This window comes from Falco cherrug, chromosome 13 (assembly GCF_023634085.1).
Source record: "Falco cherrug isolate bFalChe1 chromosome 13, bFalChe1.pri, whole genome shotgun sequence".
NCBI classification, from domain to species: Eukaryota; Metazoa; Chordata; class Aves; order Falconiformes; family Falconidae; genus Falco; species Falco cherrug.
The window spans coordinates 30,282,663-30,300,680 of record NC_073709.1 but is presented as its reverse complement, the minus strand read 5'-3'; the positions used below and the strand labels follow the sequence as shown (position 1 = coordinate 30,300,680).

The following is an 18,018-nucleotide window of genomic DNA, read 5'->3' as shown; positions in this document are numbered from 1 at the left end:
TTTCCAGGGCTCTAGCTAACTCAGGCTGCCCCACTCAATTTTTCTGGCCTTTCTTCTCCTGGTGAAGGCTGCAAGCGCCCTCAAGCACCTCTCCCAAGCCAAGCAACCTTTCAGGGTGTATGTTGTAGCCAAAGGCTCAGGGCAAAGCTTTGCTGCACAAAAAGGTCACCATGTGCTTTTGCCGTGCCCCCTCTTGGAACAGGCAAATCGGAGGAGCTGTTGGGGACAGTTGTGTAGGGTCAGCCTGGGCACAGCTGGCGGTGGCCCCCCCAGGGCAAGCGGTGGCTGAGGCCCTCCACCTCAAAACATTGGCTCCATTGCTCCTGTTGAGCTTCAAAACATTGGACTTGCACATGCAGTTTATCATCTCTGCCTGCCTTTTGCATTCCTCCCGCTGCTTCTCTGGGCTGCGGCAACGTTTACAGGCTGTGCTCCCGTGCTGCTGGTCCCCAAAGCACTCATCCCTGACCTCGTGACAATGAAGTGAGCTGGAGGTGTCCTGCTGCCTCTGCAGCCCCTAAAGAGCTGGGTTTAGCCCTCTGTGGTGTTTGGGCATCTCTCACCCAGCTGGAAACCCTGTGGTGGTGCAAAGAGCCCCCACCTGAGCTCTAAAGCCCTCCTGCTTTCTACAGACATTTGAAAGGCAGGAGGTAGATTGTACTCATACATACATATAGATGTATATATATATACATAAAAAATAATGTGGTTAGTCAGGAGATGTGCACCTCATGCATTTATTTTACGAGGTGACTTTTCTGGATACATCTTAATTGCTTTTTGCAAGCCAAGCAAAAAGCCTTTTAGTCCAAGGCCCTGTACAGCTAAGCCTGCACCGAGCTGCCTGACAGAGCTGCTGACAGGGTGCCACAGGGCCACCTTCGCCACCGACGGTCCCTGTGGGACTTGCCACCCTGCCGGTGAAGCTGGTGCAGCCCAGAGGAAAGCCCTGAGAGCAGCTCCAGCTGGAAGAGCCCTCAGGTGCCGAACAGCAAAAGCCTGGCTGCAAACGGGCCGTGTCTGTTGTACAAATCACAGCGGTAATGAAAACACACGGCCACAGCGCTGTTTTGGCAGCTGCTTTTCAGTGTTGGACTGCAGGAAAGGAAGCGATTTGGGGACTGTGGTTCAGGGCTTGTTTCATTACTGAGGATCACAAGGAACTTCGTAAAGCAATGCTCAAAATACAGACCAGATGTGCTGGTCCATCCCTTGCAGAGGAGCAGAGCAAAGCTAGCAATGGTGGAGCCACTCGAGCAAGATGAACCCACGTGATGCATGAGTACATCATGTTGGACCACCTGGATCCAGAAATTTTGTTCAAAGAAAGGCTTGAGCTGAGTGTAGGTCAGGGCAGCTCACCAAGCAGTCAGAAACTGAAGACTTTGGCTCAGAAATATGTCAAGGAGCCACATGAAGAAGACACTGAAGAGCCTCTTCCCACTTGCTCAAGACACAGGAGTGGTCCAAGGTGGTTTATTTAAGCCACACTCAAAGCTCGCTGGGAGGAGAAACGCACCATAGCAGAGCAAATCCCACCAAGAGCAGCTGGTGACAATGGGCTCCTTGGTGTTCACCATCGGTTTCTCAATCAGGCGAGCAGCAGGAGCCAACCAGCAGGGGAGAAGCTCAAGGTTTAATTTTAGCTGGCACCCGCGGTGTCTATCTTTCCCTTTTATTTTTAATCTGAACTTCATGTAAAAATAGAATTTCCTGCCGCCCGATAAGGGATTCCTGTTTTTGCAGCAAATCTGCCTTCTTGGGAATTCGGTGCCTACGTGGTTATTGATGGGCGCTTCAAAGCACTGCAGCCCAGCCAAGGGGGTAGGATGAACGGTGTTTGGGATTTACATTGTTCCCGCTCGTCTTAGGGAAAAAAAATAAAGCAGCTGTATCCCCCTCCCTCCATGAATCGCCACCAAATTTAGCATTTCCGGAACTCTGTTTTGGAAAATCTCTGTTTGCCTGAGTATTTTTAGTAGCAGGGTTTGGGTTTCCATCCTTCCCAGGTAGATGTTTGTGAGTCTGTCAGGCTCCAGGGAGGTGTATCCTGTCTTTTGAGCCTGATCGTCAATCGGGAGATAAATTTAAGCACAGGAGAGCAGTCATTCCGCCACCTTTCCCACTCCCCCATGACACAGCCCCCATGCTCCCCAGCCCAGCTCCCGGTGCTACATGGAGGACCAGGACATGTGAGGATGCTCCCCAGGTTTGCTCCCCACCTCTGCCCATGCTCTGCAGGACACAGGAGTACCACAACTTCAGGACAGGCGGTTTTGAGCGTGGATGCTGATGATTTCCAGTCTCCTGTAACACAAAAGCATTGCTCTTCTTAGCTATGTCTGCCCTGGGCAGCCACTCACACCCCAAAACCTTATTTCAAAGCCACCAAGGTCAGTAGCATCGTTTAGGAAAGGACAAGGCTAGCAAGGGCTCTGCCACCTGCCGGCTCCTACTGCCTTCTTGCCAGCTTTTCTCCACAACCAGGGAAGAAATCCTCAAGTACTAAAAGGAGCTGCGCCAAGAGGAACGTGAAAAGGAATTCACATGTTTCCTGGGTCTCGAGCAGCAGCTTCCCTCAACCCTCAGCACGCTGTTCCTCCTGGCAAGCGAGGAAAAGGGAGCGAAAGTTTTCCCTGAGAACAGGAAGAGTGCATGGTCTTTTCCTTTTAAGAATGAATCTCGATTCTCTCACTGGGGCTGTGGATGTAGCAAATGTGGCACTCGGGACCGAGAGCGGCTCTGGCTGCAGCCCAGCCCTGAGACCCTTTGGAACCGGGGGGGGGGCTCGCAGAGACATGTGGGCACGAGGCTTTCCTCCTTCTCCTCCTCCTCCTCCTCCTCGCAGGGATTTTAATCCAGTGGGGCCATTCCTGGGTGCTTGGCCTCGCCATGTGAAAAGGCTCAGAAAGCAAATCTGGGCAAGGACCCCGCAAAGAAATGTCCCTTAGGTGACCCTGAGAGATCCTGCTGTGGCAGCATTTCTCCCCAGGCTGGGGAGAGCGAGTGGGGCAGGGGGGCAAGAGCTGCCTTCAGCCCCCTACTGCTGAGGATTCTCCAGCCTTTGGCATGGGAGGACGTATCCTGCAACCAGGGGGAGCTTCACGCTGAAATGGTGAAAGACCCACAGGTGTGACCCCAGCACACCTACACCTAAGCCCAGCCCATTGCCACGGAGCCTACAGTGCTTTTGCGTGCCTCCGTGTCTTAGTTTGCTTTCTAAATACGATTTATTCTGGTAGAAAAATCAAAATACTTGAATTAAATAAGACCAAGGGGACAGAAATGTTGCAGTACAAGAGAGCCACCATTGCATTCGCTTTTATTAATCTATTGCAAATAAAAATGTAAGCCTTCTAACAAGATGTTAATAGCTGTTTCTCATGCGGCAGTGCGCACAGCCTCGGTGTTTCCAGCCCAGCACCCTGCAACGCAGTGATCGTAGGCAGGGCTGTGCCTGTCAGGGACCGAGTGTGCTGAATTTATAGCAGGAGTATTTATAGAGGCAGCTGGCACCGGCAGCTCTCTGGGGACACCAGCATGGTCTTCCGCAAGGGGGCTGCTGGCGAAGGAGCAAGGGAGAGGGAATGTGCTGGAGCAACACCAAACTACCAGCCAAGGGTCTAAAAAAGCCAGGAGGACCCAAGAGCCAGGTCTCAGGGGCACGTCAGTCCTCTGTTCCTGTTAAACCCCGGGAGCTGAGGTGGCACTTCCATGCCAGCAGTGATGCCTGTTCCCACCGCTCGGGAGCTGTTCAGAGCATTGCAGCACTGCTCTGGCATGGGGTCTGCTGCACCTTCCCACCCCTTCCCTGCTGACCTGCCCTCCTTCAGGGGCTGAAGCAAGCAGTGAATGCCTGCTTGCAGGTGTCTTTCCCAAGGGACCCACCTCTCCATCACCCATCTTCTTTGCATCCTTCTTCATCTTCACCAGGAGAATCAGCTGAGGATGCTCAGCCAGGGTCATGAGCTCCCAGAGGCCAAACCTGCCGCAAGGTCTTCAGGAAGGGTTACCAATGGTGCCTCTGAAATCCCTGCTTCCAAAGAGCTCCCAAAATGGGACCTGCTCCCACCCGCCACCTTCAGTGGAAATAGGTGGGGGCGAAGATGAAGGCTCATAGATCCAGGCAGCTGTTGGGGTGGGACAGCCCTTCACCCCTCCTGGACCTTTCCTTCAGGCACGGAGGTCTCTGCTCCTCCATTTCGTACCTTTCTTGCCCTGTTAAGAGTTTCCTTGCCTGCTTTTGAATTCAGCACACGGGGCAGGTGGAGCACCAGAGCGTGACTTTTAACAGCTGCTGCATTTTATGCCCTGCACTGGGAAGCAGAGCTGAAATCCTTCGGGCTTTTTCAGACCCAGACTGCCTTGACTCTGGGATCTAGCACTTCCTTAATCATCCCTGTGTGTGAAACGGCCATTTGCTCTTTTGCATGGTTTTTCTTCTCAAATGATTTTTCAGTGTTTCCAGGCCCTTTCATTCATACCATCGCGTTTTTGTTCTGCAGTGCTGCAGGCGATAAGAAGCCTCTTCCCTTGTCTCCAGCCTATTTGGAAAGATTTAAATCAAATGCACCTCAGCACCTGCAGGGACATAAATGTGATCCCACTGAAAAATATTGTCACAACCGTTTGAGAGCAACTGTTTGAAGGGGGATAGGGAGAATATATCATATTTAAATCCATGTAATTTAACACAGTATGCTGCCATGTTGTAATAGCTGCACCCCAGAATGGAGGAGGCAGCACGGAGGGGTCACTCGCTGTCGGGGTTGGTGACCAGCCATGCTGCTGGCGATGTCCTTTATGGAGCAGCGGAGGTGGCTGGGAGGGTGGTAGGCAGCCGGTGATGGAAGATTTTGCAATGAGGCAACTTCTTGTCAGCCGAGATGTACAGATGAAGATGTGGATAAACAGGAGTGATAGAAGTGCAGGGCTCTTGCATTCCCATCTCCCCAGGTACCCCCAGACGGGTCCATCGAAGCCCTGAGCTCATGGAAAGCAGTCCTCTGGATCTCCAGCAGCCACGTAGGCTCTTCAGAGGGGAGAGGCAGGGGAGAGGGTTTTTTCACAGAATGACAATATCTGCAGAAATTCCCAATTTACAGACAGTCAGGCAAGGTTTACTAATAAAAGTAAAATAATGGGAGGAGGAGGCAATTTTCAGCAGCGTTTTCCAGCTTTGAGTGAGGGAGGAAAGTAATTTCCCCTCTTCCTTCTTCTAAAAACTCTGGGAAAAAACAATAGAGAGAGAATTTTCTCTTTTCTTCACTTTTAGATAAAAATAACCGTGAGGAAATTTAAAAAAAAAAAAAAAAAAAATCTGACCAATTTTGAGATCCAGAAGGACGCTGCTGGGCGCAGCTGGAGCTGTCTGAGCTCCAGGGTGAAGCTGGCAGAGCTCACCCGGGAGCTGCCGAGGCTCCACGAGGGCAAACCAGGCGCTCGATCCCCAGCCAAGAAAATTCCTCTCCCCTGACACGTCCCGGCACCGGTGGTGTGGTGGGGCCTTGGGGTCGCATGTTTTTCCCTCTTCCCGACCTTTCTCTGTCAGGCAAGCAGCTAGTGCTGTCTCCAAGTGAGTAATTTAAAAAATAGATTAAAAAAAAAAATGTTTTGGGGTTGTTTTTCTAACATTGCTGTTTGTGCCTGGCCGGGAGGGGCTGCCCAGCTCCTGTGAAAGCATCTCAGGTCTGTGTTTGGTTTGCGGGAGCCTGGCAGCGGAGAGGAGAGGAGGGCAGAGCATCCCTCGGCTCTGCACAGCTGGATGGGGGCCAGAGGCTCGCACAGCCCCCGGGGCCTGGCCCTGGGAGGGTATCACCACGGGGGATGCTGTGTGTGGTGCATCCCCACATGAGTCCTGCAGTCTCTGACGCTGGGAGAAGGTCTGTGTTGAGGTGAGGGGCTCCGCCAGCTGCCTGGTGTAGCGTCAGGCATTGACCCCCGCTGGCTGGGTCCTGGCTTTGCTGCCAGTCCTGTCTGCAGCAGATAAATCCCATCAGCTGCGGGAAGGTGCGAGGCTCAGGGCCATTGAGGGGTGGGGGTGTCCCCAGGTGGGGTCAGTGCCCGGGGGGGGCGGTGGGAGCCGAGCAGAGCCAGCTGAGAGCCCTGCGGCTGGATCGCTGCGGTGCCTCCTGTCCTCTCCCCACACAGCGTCATGCCAAGAGGGGCTGCACTTTTGGGAAAAATGCAGAGGAGCAGGATTTTGGTTTGTGGTTCGCATCCCAGACTCTGAAAACAACTTGTTGGATGGGCAAAACGATGAGGCCACGTCCCAGTGCCCCCAGCCCTGCATCCCACAGGAGACAGTGGGAGAGGAGGCAGCAGCAGCAGCGTGGGGCTAGTGCAGGGGACCAAGCTCTGCCCCTCCTGTGCATCTGCCCCCGACCTTAATGCCACCAACAGGGAAAAACCAGGCATTCGGCGCCTGCTGTGCCCTCCCTGTCTGGACCAATGTGGCCAGACCACCCTGTGCATCACTTGAGTGGCATCAAGAGGCTTCTGGCCTCCGTGCCTGCAGCGAGGTCCGTTTGTCCTACGCTGTATCTCCCCAGGAGAAGTAGATGTGTCATTTTCCTTTCACAGGACGCAGAGCAGCCTTATCCAAATATAAACAACCTGGGAGTATTTGCTGGCTTATTGTCTGGACAAAAAAGTAAAACAAACAGACCTTAAACCCTTTTCCCCCTGCCACTTCTGGTACAGTAAAACAGAGACTCAAGAATTCCAAAAAAAAGTTGCTCATCGGAAATAGCATCCCGCAGAGCCAGGTGTGGAGGTAGCCCAAGCGAGCTGTGCTGCTGCCTCCTCTAAAAGTCACTCAGAAAGAGTCAGAGATCTCCGAATATTGAACGAGTTGCTGCATGAATAGTGGAAACAACCAGCAAGGCAGTAAATGTAGCAGCCAGCAGCATCGTGTGGCAGCATCCCCTGGGAGAGGCCAGGAGCGAGGGGCAGGCGTCTGGCTGAGCCCTCAAACAAGCTCAGCTTTTGGGGAGCACGAGGAAAAGCCAGGCCCTGGGCCAAAAGCTCCTGAGACACCATCCCCTCATGTCCAGCAACCGGGCTGTGCGAGAGCCTTCCTCACCCAGCCAGGCAGCGGCACAGAAAAAGAGGCGAAAAGGGAAAAATGCTGCCGTAAAGGTAAAGCAAAAGGACTTCCCCCCATAAAAATGGAGCAGGCACAGGGTGTGAAGCCTGGGGAAGGGCTCCTCATTTTTCAGTGAGGGAGCCAAGGCTCAGGAAAAGAGGACCCACTGGAGACAGGAGCCCAAACCCCATGAGATCCCACCTTGCTTTGCCCTTCTCCTCTCAGCCCACACCTCCCCTTCCCTTCAGGGACTGCAGGAGGGAGATCAAAGTCTGGCTCCAGTGAGTGACGTTTTACATCTGAGGTTTCCTTCCCGCTATTCCAACATTTTTCACCACTACCACCTCTTTTCCAGGAGGTCCTGAGATGTTTCAGAGCCCAGTCTCCTCTGTGCAGCCCCCAGCAGCACCGCTGCGGCCAGCCAAGGAATACCCTGCAACCTCCGTGAAGCTGGGGGCCGAGCAGAGGCTCTGCCCCCACGTTGGTGGGGTGGGGAAATGGCTCCTGAAGGCGCTTTGAGAATCCCTCTCTTCCTGTGGTCCCAAAGGGAAGAGTGGTCCAAAGAGGAGAAGCATCTGGATGAAATAAAGAAGCATCTGCCTGCACTAATTGCTCACAGTCAGGGCCCTAAAACGCAAAGGGCAGCCGGGAGTCGCACCCTAAAGCACACGGAACACAACAGCCAGGGCAAGGCTTGCTTCATAGTAAAAAAAAACGAGAAAGAAAAGGTGGAGGACTAGATTTTCCAAATTACCAGGCATGCACAGGTGCTGCCTGGTTTCTCTGCGAGCACTTGGGGTTTCTCCCTGCAGTGCTGCCGTGTTGTAACAGGCAGAGGAAGGGAGAGGAAGGCCAGGAGGAGCTGGGAGGTACCCGGGACACAAAGCAGGACTGAGATCTGGTTAGAGAAATGCTCAGCGGGGAAAGGTCCTGCACTGTTCAGGCAGCACTGCAAAGCTCCATGAGGAGCTGCTGGGATGGAGGCGACGGCTGCTGGTCCCGTGGGAGGTGATGGGATGGAGGTGGTGGGACAGCTGTCTGCTAGTCCCGCGGCAGATGATGGGATGGAGGTGATGCTGCTCATCACCATGAGCATCCTTCCCCTGCATGTGTAGATCCAAACATGCTGTATTTTTTTTCCCATGGGATTCCCATCTGCCTCCACGGGGAGATGATGACTGCAGTCCCTCAGTTTTTAGGAAGGTCAGGCCCATGGAGTCCCCTGGTGCCCCTCTCCCAGGAAAATGCACTTGTCCTTAATAAAGAGGGAAGGAAGAGAGGGCTCCTCTGGGCAGGCATGAGGTGGAGGTTGTGTGGCGGCCCCAGCCTCCCTCCACCACTGTTAGGTGTTCACGTTGTTGCGGGCCCAGCTGGAGTCGATGCAGAGTTTAACAGCTTATGTAGTAATTAAGCAAAGCTTCTCAATATAGCATCGCTAATTACATGAATCCTCCCTAAATTACCAATAGTTCATGGCACCTTGTAAAATCCTTGTGTAATAGCCTTAGAAAAAAAAATGACACTTGGCGCTGGCAGCAAGCCACGCAGCCAGCATGGCAATTCCAAAGCACTTTGGGTGTTTATGAGCCTTTTTTTAAAAAAAAAATAAATATTTAAAATGTATGTTTCCCCCAATGACTCTGCTCTGGGGAGTATTAAAAGCAGCACCTTGACTCAGCCTACCACATAAACATCCTGCTGCCCCGGACAGCCCGATACTGCCTTCCTCCCAGGATGAGGAGCTGAATAAGAAGTGACAATCACAGCTCCTGCCCACGGGAAAACAGGAAGCGCCGGAGTTGTACAACCACTCCAAACATTGTCCTACCTGCTCCGCTCCTTGGGTGCAATGTGAACTTGCTTTCCTTTCCTTTCTGCCTTGCGTAACTATTTCTGGTCCAGAACTGGCCAGTCCCAGGATGCTGCTGCATCGGTTGGTCCCTGTGGCCTCCAGCTTCTCCCCACCTGCCTAAAGCCAGCCTGGCGCTCTCTGTCCGGTGCAGCAGGACACCCCTTTCTAACCCACCACGAACACTGGCAGCTCGGTGGCAGCACTGAATGCAAGCACTGGAGAAGATGGAGATGGGCCCAGGGTGCTGGGCAGGCTGGCTCACCCCACAGCTGCCCACAGCTGGCAGGAGCTAGGTAGAAGAAAGTCCCAAACCTTCCCCACTAGGAAGCAGCCAAGAACAGATGCTTTTGGCCAAATCTCTTAGAGGACCACGAGAGCTGATGTTTATAGATGTGCTCTAGTTCATGCATTTAAGACACCAAACCTCATTCCAAGCAACCCCTGAGACTCCGGCAGTCCTGTGGGCAGGCAGTGGGGAGCTCTGTGCCCTGGGGCCAAAGCAAGCTGGGCAGCCAAGCTTCTCCGTGAGCACACGGAGAAGAGCTCAGGGAATCAGGAGATGCTATGGAGAAGAGGCTCCCCGCTCAGGCTGCAGCGCACCCAGTTTATCCACAAATACCCACCCCCACCCCTTGACTTTTTGGTTTGATTCCAAGGAATCCTCCTCCAGCCAGTGCAACGTATCCCCAGCCAGCAGCCTGGCAGCCCTGCTCTCAGGACTGTCCTTCTGGAAGGCAAATGACTTTCTATGTTAGATGATGCTCTGGGAATGGGGCAGCTCCTTCCTTGTCCGGCTGCTCCTGTGTTTCTGCTGAGCAACGGGCCCAGCTGTGCAGGCAAAACATGGACGGCGTATCTGAGTTTTCAAACAAGAAGCAGCAGAAGAAGGTTTCCTATCTGCTCTTCCTTTGCTCTCGATGTAAAAACATCCCTCGCTGATGGCGGTGTTTGCCATCACTTTGCAAAGTTCACATTCCCACAAGCGCAGGCAGGCAAGAGGAGGAACAAGGAACAGGGGCGGGCGGGGGAGGACCGGCACACCAGTGCCCGCGGGTCATGGTCACACAAGACAATACTTTGCAAAATTTGGAAGTGTGGGAGGAATGCGGGAAGGCTGAAGACGAGGATGTTTATTAACATATAAGAATATCTCCAAAGGGTTTGTGTCCTATAAGAAAAAAAAAAAAAAAAAAGGGAGCTTGAGGCAATCCAGTTCAAGCCATCAGTGGGGCTAAATCTGGAAATCCTTATTCAGGCGATCTTATTGCTGGTGGAAAGAAAAAGATAATAGCTTTTTCTCACGTTCACAGCAGTAAGAGTTTTCCTAAATAAGGTGAAACTTCAAGTGAATTTCCTAATTAATTCCCTTGTGTGATTGCATTAAATAGTAGGATGGAAGTGGCTTTCCATGCCTGGCTCAGCCCCTGTGCCCAGGAGGGGGCTGCCTCCCCAGGGCGCAGGGCAGGAAGCCTTCCAGGTCAAGAGCTGCAGCCTCAGCCTTGTTGACCACCTCCAAGCAGTGAATGGAAGACGAGCAGGGAAAGCCCAGCAGTAAGTTTAAATGCAATGTGTCTACAGACACTTGGGAAAACTTTGCAGCACCAAAAAAAAAACCAACCCAAAAAACCCAACAAGAAAACCGGGGAGGGGTGGGGAGCAGAAAATCACTGCATTAACCATTGAAATGGCTGAGGAGAGCTTGCCTGCTTCTTTCTTCCCTGTATCCACCTCCACAGCAGTCTCAGATTTGGGAGGTGGCTCTGCAGCCATGGGGTAAGGCCAGATGTGCCAGGTCCTTGTACCCCCCGGCCTGTTAGTGTTGCTGTTGATTAGGAGGAAGACGGAGACCACCAGCAGCATCCGAGTGGTGCTTGGACGCTAACAGGAGCTCCCACGGGCATCGCTGGCCGACAGGGCTTCAGCAGCCCCAGCACTGCCTGCACCCAGAGGGAATCAGACCTCCAGTTACCGAACTGAGCCAGTTACCATCTGCTGACAAAGGGAAATCTGCATCTGGGGCACAAGCCCCTGGGCAGCCCCTCCTGAAGCAGCCCCGGCGGAGCAGCTGCTGCCCAGCCCCAGCCCCAAGCAGCTCAGGAGCAGTTTCGTCCTGTTTGCAGGTCCCAAAGGCACCACAGACGCTGCTCTATCTTGTACTCTGAAGAGACCCACGCTGATAAAACTGCAAGGGCTGTTTCTGGCAATGCAAAGCAAAGGGGTTTTTTTTTCCCTGGTTTTTTTCTTCCCTCAGAGAACATATCTTTGCTTTCACCTTATGACTGTAAAATAAAAATAAATTGCATTTCTCTCTACTAGTTTCAGCTGCACTTTAGCTCACCAGGGCTGCGGTTGGGACAGCCCCTGCTGAAATGTTATATTTTAACACAGGAAGGCACGTGCTGCTGCCACCTGCTTAGCTAAGAGGACTTGCAGAGTTCCTTCTGCCCTTTTATTTATTAACCTCACTGCAGACCTTTAACAAAAAGGACCTCCTCGTGCTGCAGCTGGGTCTGCTGGCAGCTGGACGGGTTCCTGCTGCAGCCCCTGCAGGGCTCTGCCACTCCCGCGTGCGGCCAGGCCACAGATGATGCTGCCCAGCTGCCGAAGAGCAGCTTTGGGAGCTGCAGAGAAGTGCTGCTGAGCACCAGTTTGGTCCCCCAGAGCTGCTCTCTGCACTGGCTAACCTGCTAACCTCTGTGCTGACAGAGCTCACCTGCTCCAGGGAAAAGCAGGGTGTGCTGCCTGGTACAGAACCTCGCGCTGCGGTCACGTCCCGATGACCATGCAGCCCTTGCAGGGCGATCAGCACTACAGTAACACAAGAAACGCTTTTTTTCAATTAATATTTACCCTTCACTCTGCCACCCTCCTGCCCCAAGACCCATCGGGCTGGGAGGAGTAAGCGTGGCACTGCAGCTTGAAGTAAAATGCATGTCTTCTGCTGGGAAGGGAAGAAAAGGGTGGCCGTCCACCCCTGCCCCCGTGCACCCCCCTCGGGCTGTCCCGTGCTTCTCCTGGGTTTGGGGGGACAGGCTGCAGGGTCTGGCCGCGAGACTTGACCTGCCGACACGGGGATCCCACCACCCGGAGGGACCTAGGCAAGCTGCCCTCCTAGCTGAGAGGTGGAAAGCACGTCACAGCCTTTCCCAGAGTCCCAGCAGCTTTCCCAAGGCTCGAAGGAGACCCAGCAGGCTTTACAAGTCACAAACGTGGCTGCGATGGCCGTGAGGTTTGCTCTTTACGCCACAGCTGCGGGTAGCATTTGCCGCACGGTACCCAGCCCAGCTCGGCCACCGCCCGCAGGCGGGCGGGGGGTCCTCGGGTGCGGAGCGCCCTCTGGTGGGAAAGTCGCGGCTGTCCAAGGGAGAGCAAACCCACCTTGGCACAGCGCTGGCTTCCGCCCCGTCTCTGGGAGGGGGGCTGTCACCGGCAGGCCCCCATGCAGCCCAGCCCCGGGGCCCACCCGCTGGGCACTGCCTGGCTCGGTGTCCCGGTCTGTGTGCCCGGCGTGCCCACCTGCTCGCCCCGAGCTCTGGGGCACCGATCCCTTCTCCTTCGGCCACCGCAGCCCCTCGCTGCTGCGGGGTCTTTCAGCCAGACCTCGTCCCTGCGGCACGCCAGCCCATGCCTGGCTGCCAGAGGGATGCTGCTGGCAGCAGGTGGCAACTCTCGCTACAACAAGGTCATTTGTAAATAATCATTCTGATTTTGATGTCTTTGTAGCTGGGATGACCATGAGGCTGGACAGGAGCAGGTCACGCTCCCCAGGCCGCTGCAGTCCCCTTTACCTTGGTCTTCACAGTTGTCACACTCCCTGCTCTGGCTGTGGCTCCCTGGGGAAGAGGAGGAACAGCACATGTGGCTGCCCACATGCGTGTGCCCCCCCTTCTCGGTATAACGGGGCTGCCACTCTGCCTGGGGTCTCCAGCTGCTCTCACAAAACAAGCAGCAGCCACCAGTTTTAAGCAGCCCCCAGCAGAAAGGGCACAGGCAGCAGCTCAGCGCTTCCACTCCCTGGTTAGTTATGGACCTGCTGGATGCGCTCCATCGCATCACCTCCCCTGCCCTAGCTTCTACCTTAAAAGATCCACCAGCACCACAAAGGCAGGACCCACGGCCCACCTATTGATCCCCAGTCCCGGCAGAGGCATTCCCCTAAGAAGCGAAGCCAGTGGAGAACCAGGTGCATCAAGGGACTGGGGACACCTCACCACCAGGTTCTGCAGGACCTGCACGGGGCTGTGGGTGCAGGGCTCATTTCTCACAGGGACCATAGTCACCTGGCGTGGCCAAGCACTGTGGGTATCACAGGCCTTGAATACAGAGGCAGGTTCTGGCTCAAAAACTCGTGTTGTAAAGAGGGCAGGGGGCAGCTTTTGTGGCTCAGGCCATTCCCCTGCCCCTAGCAGAGCTGCTGCCCAAACAGTACTTTAACCCAGCTCTGGGTGTGTTTCTGCTTAAATAAACACAGGAAGTTCCCCAGAACCTTCCTCCAGGTCCCCACCTGCTTGCTGGCATGGTCTTGGGCTCCCAGTGCCACAGCAGCACCTGAAAAATGCGATTCCTTCAACGTCTCGTCATCTCAGCCGCCCTGGGCATCGCCACCTTCCTGAGCTGGAGGCTGCTTCTCCAGAGCCCGGCTGCCGGCCAAGGAGGTAACACCTGGGCACCGCAACAGGGCTGGCAGCATGTCTATGCTGTGGGGAAAATGTCCCAGAGCTTTTTTTTAGAGGTCCTTGGGGGGCAAATGCCTACGGCACAGAAAACCCTGTTTGCACAGTGCCAGGGGCAGGATAACCTGTGGAGAAAGCCCCCGCTGTGGAGCCCTGCAGCTTTATGTCCTTAGCGAGGCCACCGATCTCAGGTGTGGTGGGGAAAGGAGGTGTCAGACTGCTGGAGGTACCTCCCAAAACCTTCGCTGGGAAGGCAGAAATGCTGTTGGGGAGGCAAAGGGAGCAAGGACGTCAGTGATTAATGCCTCTCTTACCTAAAAAGCGCATCCTCCCCTCTCCAGTCCTGGTCAATCCAGGACAAAGTCATCGCTAGTTTTTGCAGACACTGTCAGTCTGGGGCTGGGTGAGTCAACGAGTAGCCCAGGACAGCTTCAGGCACCACTGTGCCTTCGTTCCTGGTGTCCTTTTCCTAACTTTAACTGTGCTTCTCTTCCCTGTGCAGCAGCGTCCCCAAATCAGTGTGAAATATTTAACTTCCCAAGGAGCCAGGATAAACCATCAAACCGCCCCCACAGGGCTGCCAAATGCCTACACTGAGCAGGAGAGGCAGATTAGCTGCTGCTAGAAGTAAAAAAAAATAGCAAGGCAGGCATTCTTTGTCTGTATTCAAACTCATTATGGCCTCTTTACATCAAAAATAAGAAAAAGAGTAAAGAGCAAAGCTGAAATCTGAGAAATTAAACAGGCTGTCATGGAGCCTTTTTATTTGCTTTTGCCTTTTATATTTGCTTTGCTGTCCTCCTGCTTCTATTTGCTTTTTGCTTTTTATTTGCTTTTGCCTTTCTATCTACAGGAGAAAAAATTTACATATGGAAGTGAGGCAAGAAGTTCCGTCATTTGGATCCTTGAATTGCCCCCAGCCATTAGAAATAATCTTTTGCTTTCACAGATCTTTGATAGCTGTTAACCAATTAAGAGATGCAAAAAAGTTTTGCAGGGCGTTGTGAAAACAAACCAATTTACTACTACTCAGTCTCTCAGAATATTTCTGACTGTCTTTGGTAAACTCACCTCAGTTAAGCCCAGTCAGAAGTGAGGAGTTCAAAGCAATAATTGATTTAGTGGAGAACAGGTCTGTGGCACAAAGCTACGGTCAAGATCGCCTCTGGGACACAGCAGTTTGGGGAAAGGGGGGTCCGGGTGTCCACGATCTCACATGGTCATGGGGATACAACCTCATTTCTCAGCAAACCTGAGCCCTTTGCTGGGGCTGGTCTCCTCTCTCCTCGCCATCTTCTTTGTCCATGCTGTGTCCTTTCCACACTGGAATAACTGGAAAAGAGCCTGCTACAGCATCCTGCACTGGGTGCCAGCTCAGGGCAGAGGTCTAATACGGACTTTCCTCACCTTCATCTCCAAATGGTGTTTCCAGGTGACCTGGCCCCCGAGGCGGAGGAGGGTTTCACTTTGACACTGGACACCTTCTTACACGTTCAGCAGCTCAGGAAGAAGAGACTGAGAGCTTTTTGCAGCCGATCAGGCAAAGTCACCAGGATGCCAAGGAGCAGGGAGGAAAAAGCCTACCTGCTCTCGAGTCTGAGGGTAAGCACCAAGCTGGACCTCCTCTACTGCCAAGTGCCATCGACAGGGATGGAGGAATGGCAGCAGCTTTTGGAGAAGCTAGAGGAGGAGGAGAACGTGACACTCCCAGTACCGCTTCCCTACCCTTGGCGGCACGGTCCAAAGACACAGCTGAGCCAGTTCAACCTGACGGAGATCGAGGCCATGTTAGGGTCTTACACCAAGGTGCTCTTTGTCAGGGACCCTTTCCAGAGGCTGATCTCCACGTTCATGCAAGGCTTGGGCACCAACCCTTCCTTCAGCAGCTTTGTCCAGGATGTTTTAGACAGCGGACAGAAGAAGGCTGGAGCGGCTTGGAAACCACTGGTCAGCCTCTGCCGGCCCTGTCTGGTGCAGTATGACTACGTGGTGGTGTTTGGCTTCCTGAGGCAGGAGCTGGCTCATCTGCTGCGGCGGGCTGGGCTGCCCGCAGACAGCCTCCTCTCCAAGTTCACTGACACCCAAGTGCAGTGGACCTACAGCTGGTTATCCGAGCAGATGTTCAGCGAGCTGTCCCTCCAACAGAAGCAGCAACTGTCTCATTTCTATCGCGGGGATCTTGCTGCTTTCCCATTTCCTAGCAGTTTTCTGTCAGACCTCCTCAGCACCCCAGAGACCTGGTAGAAGTACCCCGGCTGGAGGGACTGTTTCAGAGAACGTTAATCCAAACGCAAGTGCTTCAGGATACCAGCTGGGTCACAGACAGACCCTTGCACCACAGCTGCAGGCAGCATGCTTGTCCATGTCACAGCTCCAAACAGCACATCAGAGAGCAGGGACAGGCCACGGACAGGGAGTCAACGTTCTTCACGCAGCTGAATTGTGTTTCAATACAGCAAAAGCAGGCACTAGGGGAGCACAAGGCTTTGGAGCTCGGAAAACTGCGTGAGCTGAACTGTGCTGGGGTAAAGAGCTCTCGGCAAACCTGGTGGTTTGGGGTGGGGTGGAACCGCCACAGGCCACAGCAGCACTCGCACACCCTCTGCCTGTTGTACCATTTGGCATTCTGGGCTCCCTTTTGGGCCAAGAGGTTTGGCAATGGCTTCTTCATGACACCGCCCCCCCCCTCCCCGTGCAGATAACAAGAAGTGCTCCCGAAGGAGCATGTCACCTGGAGCCTGTCTACTCTGTACAGGTAGGTGAGAGAGGACACAGAGTGGGACACCTACCTGGGGAACCACTGGTGATGTTCCCAATCCTGTCATGCTCAGGAAGGCCAGCCCAGCCCCTCACTTGGTCTTATTTGTTCTGTCAACGGTTCCTGTTTTATGACCTCACATCTGTGCATTTAGGCTCAAGAGGGCCCCAGGGATGCAACTTCACGCTTGCTCCCTTTGCAAGTTTTGGGTGAGGATCCCTCCTTCACAGGGCTGACTCAGAGAGGCCAAGCCTGGCTTTCAGCTCTACTCACTAGCAACGAGACAAGGATTCGGCAGCCTGGACCACGTAGCAGCCACACCACTTGGCCAGCCAGCCTTCCACCTGGTCCCAGCAGCTGGCAGGCCCCGTGAAGGTGCCTCAGAGCATCAGGATGCATCACTGTGTGGAAAACACGATGCAGCTCCCTGCTGCAAGCTCCTCCTGGTAGAGCAGCATGAGGGCTGACTGCTGGCTTTCAGAGCTGGCTGCCAGCATGGCCGGGGGACACCCTGGCTCTTCAGCTGGCTTGTGTCCCGCTGGGTAGCCCAGAGCAATCACCTGGCCTCTGCCAGCTGTGGCCACAGAGGTGAACCACCTCGCAGCCTCTGGAAAGAGTCCGTCCTTGCCAAACACCAAGGATGAGATGAAGTTGTCCAGCTTTCAAATTGTGACAGACTTTTACCAGAGCATACCAGTTTTCAGAATGTTTTTTAGCTTTATTTTGCAATGTTGTGACATTCACAGAGAATCCCGCATGCATTCATGTGACAAAGACACATTGATTTGACAATGCTCATTAAAGAACAATAGCAAAAGCTGTTGATTAGAACTGATCTAAAAATATTTATTGAAAACTTGGCCTCCCCTTCTCATCGAGGGACATGCAATTAATAGTATGAAGACATCAGATCAGGTGGCCACCTTTCACCCTCCCTCAAACTATCCAGTTACAGCCATTGTTACTGAAGTGCCTTTATTGTGCGTAATACTTCACGGTTTAGCAAGATGGCATTGCTCCCCTTCTGAGGGCACAGCTCTGGAAGGAGAGAAGCAGCAAATTTCCAATCACACATAGCACTGGAGTCAAGCATCCGTGCTGTATCTCACTGACAAGTACTAGGAAAGGAGCGTTTTTCTCTCCGTAAGCAGCTTGTCCCTTGCAAGCTGAAATCCCGTGCAGCCAGATGTGCGATGTGCGTGACAAGATCCGACGCAGCACCCAGCGGAGGGCAGCGCCGTGCACTCCCAAAGGAGAGCTGCCCTTGGACCGCTTTGTGGCACAGGCCACGGTTTAAGTGGGGCTACCCTACAGCAGCATCTTTTCCTGCCAGCCCTCTGCAGCAAGTCTCAGTCCTTCCCTGAGGTGCCTGGCACTTAGTTCTATGGGAAAGCAATGTAATGAAACGTTAAAGATGGAGAGGTGAAATGAAAAGTCTCAGCTTCGCGTCCCTTAGGGTCCCTGTCACGCCCACAGCCCAACCAGGCTTTACCATCATCTCACTGTAAATTCCTATTAGTCCTCAAGCTTCCCTTCTTCCTTACACCCTTAAAACCCGTATCTCTAAGTGCTTTGCAACCCTGCTTTTATACCACTGCCCCCCCTCAGGTGTTTGATATCTACATTCAATCCCAGTGCACCCCAAAAG

At 53.6% G+C, this 18,018-nt stretch overlaps 1 protein-coding gene across 1 annotated transcript; it reads left to right on the top strand.

Moving 5' to 3' along the window:
* Positions 1-12,368: 12,368 nt before the first annotated feature.
* Positions 12,369-17,201, top strand: LOC106631748 (carbohydrate sulfotransferase 9-like). Its single transcript, XM_014287283.3, has 2 exons — positions 12,369-13,594; positions 15,045-17,201. Exons 1-2 carry the CDS (start codon positions 13,495-13,497, stop codon positions 15,854-15,856), a joined length of 912 nt encoding a protein of 303 aa, XP_014142758.2. The 5' UTR covers positions 12,369-13,494; the 3' UTR covers positions 15,857-17,201.
* The last annotated feature ends 817 nt before the right edge of the window (positions 17,202-18,018 follow it).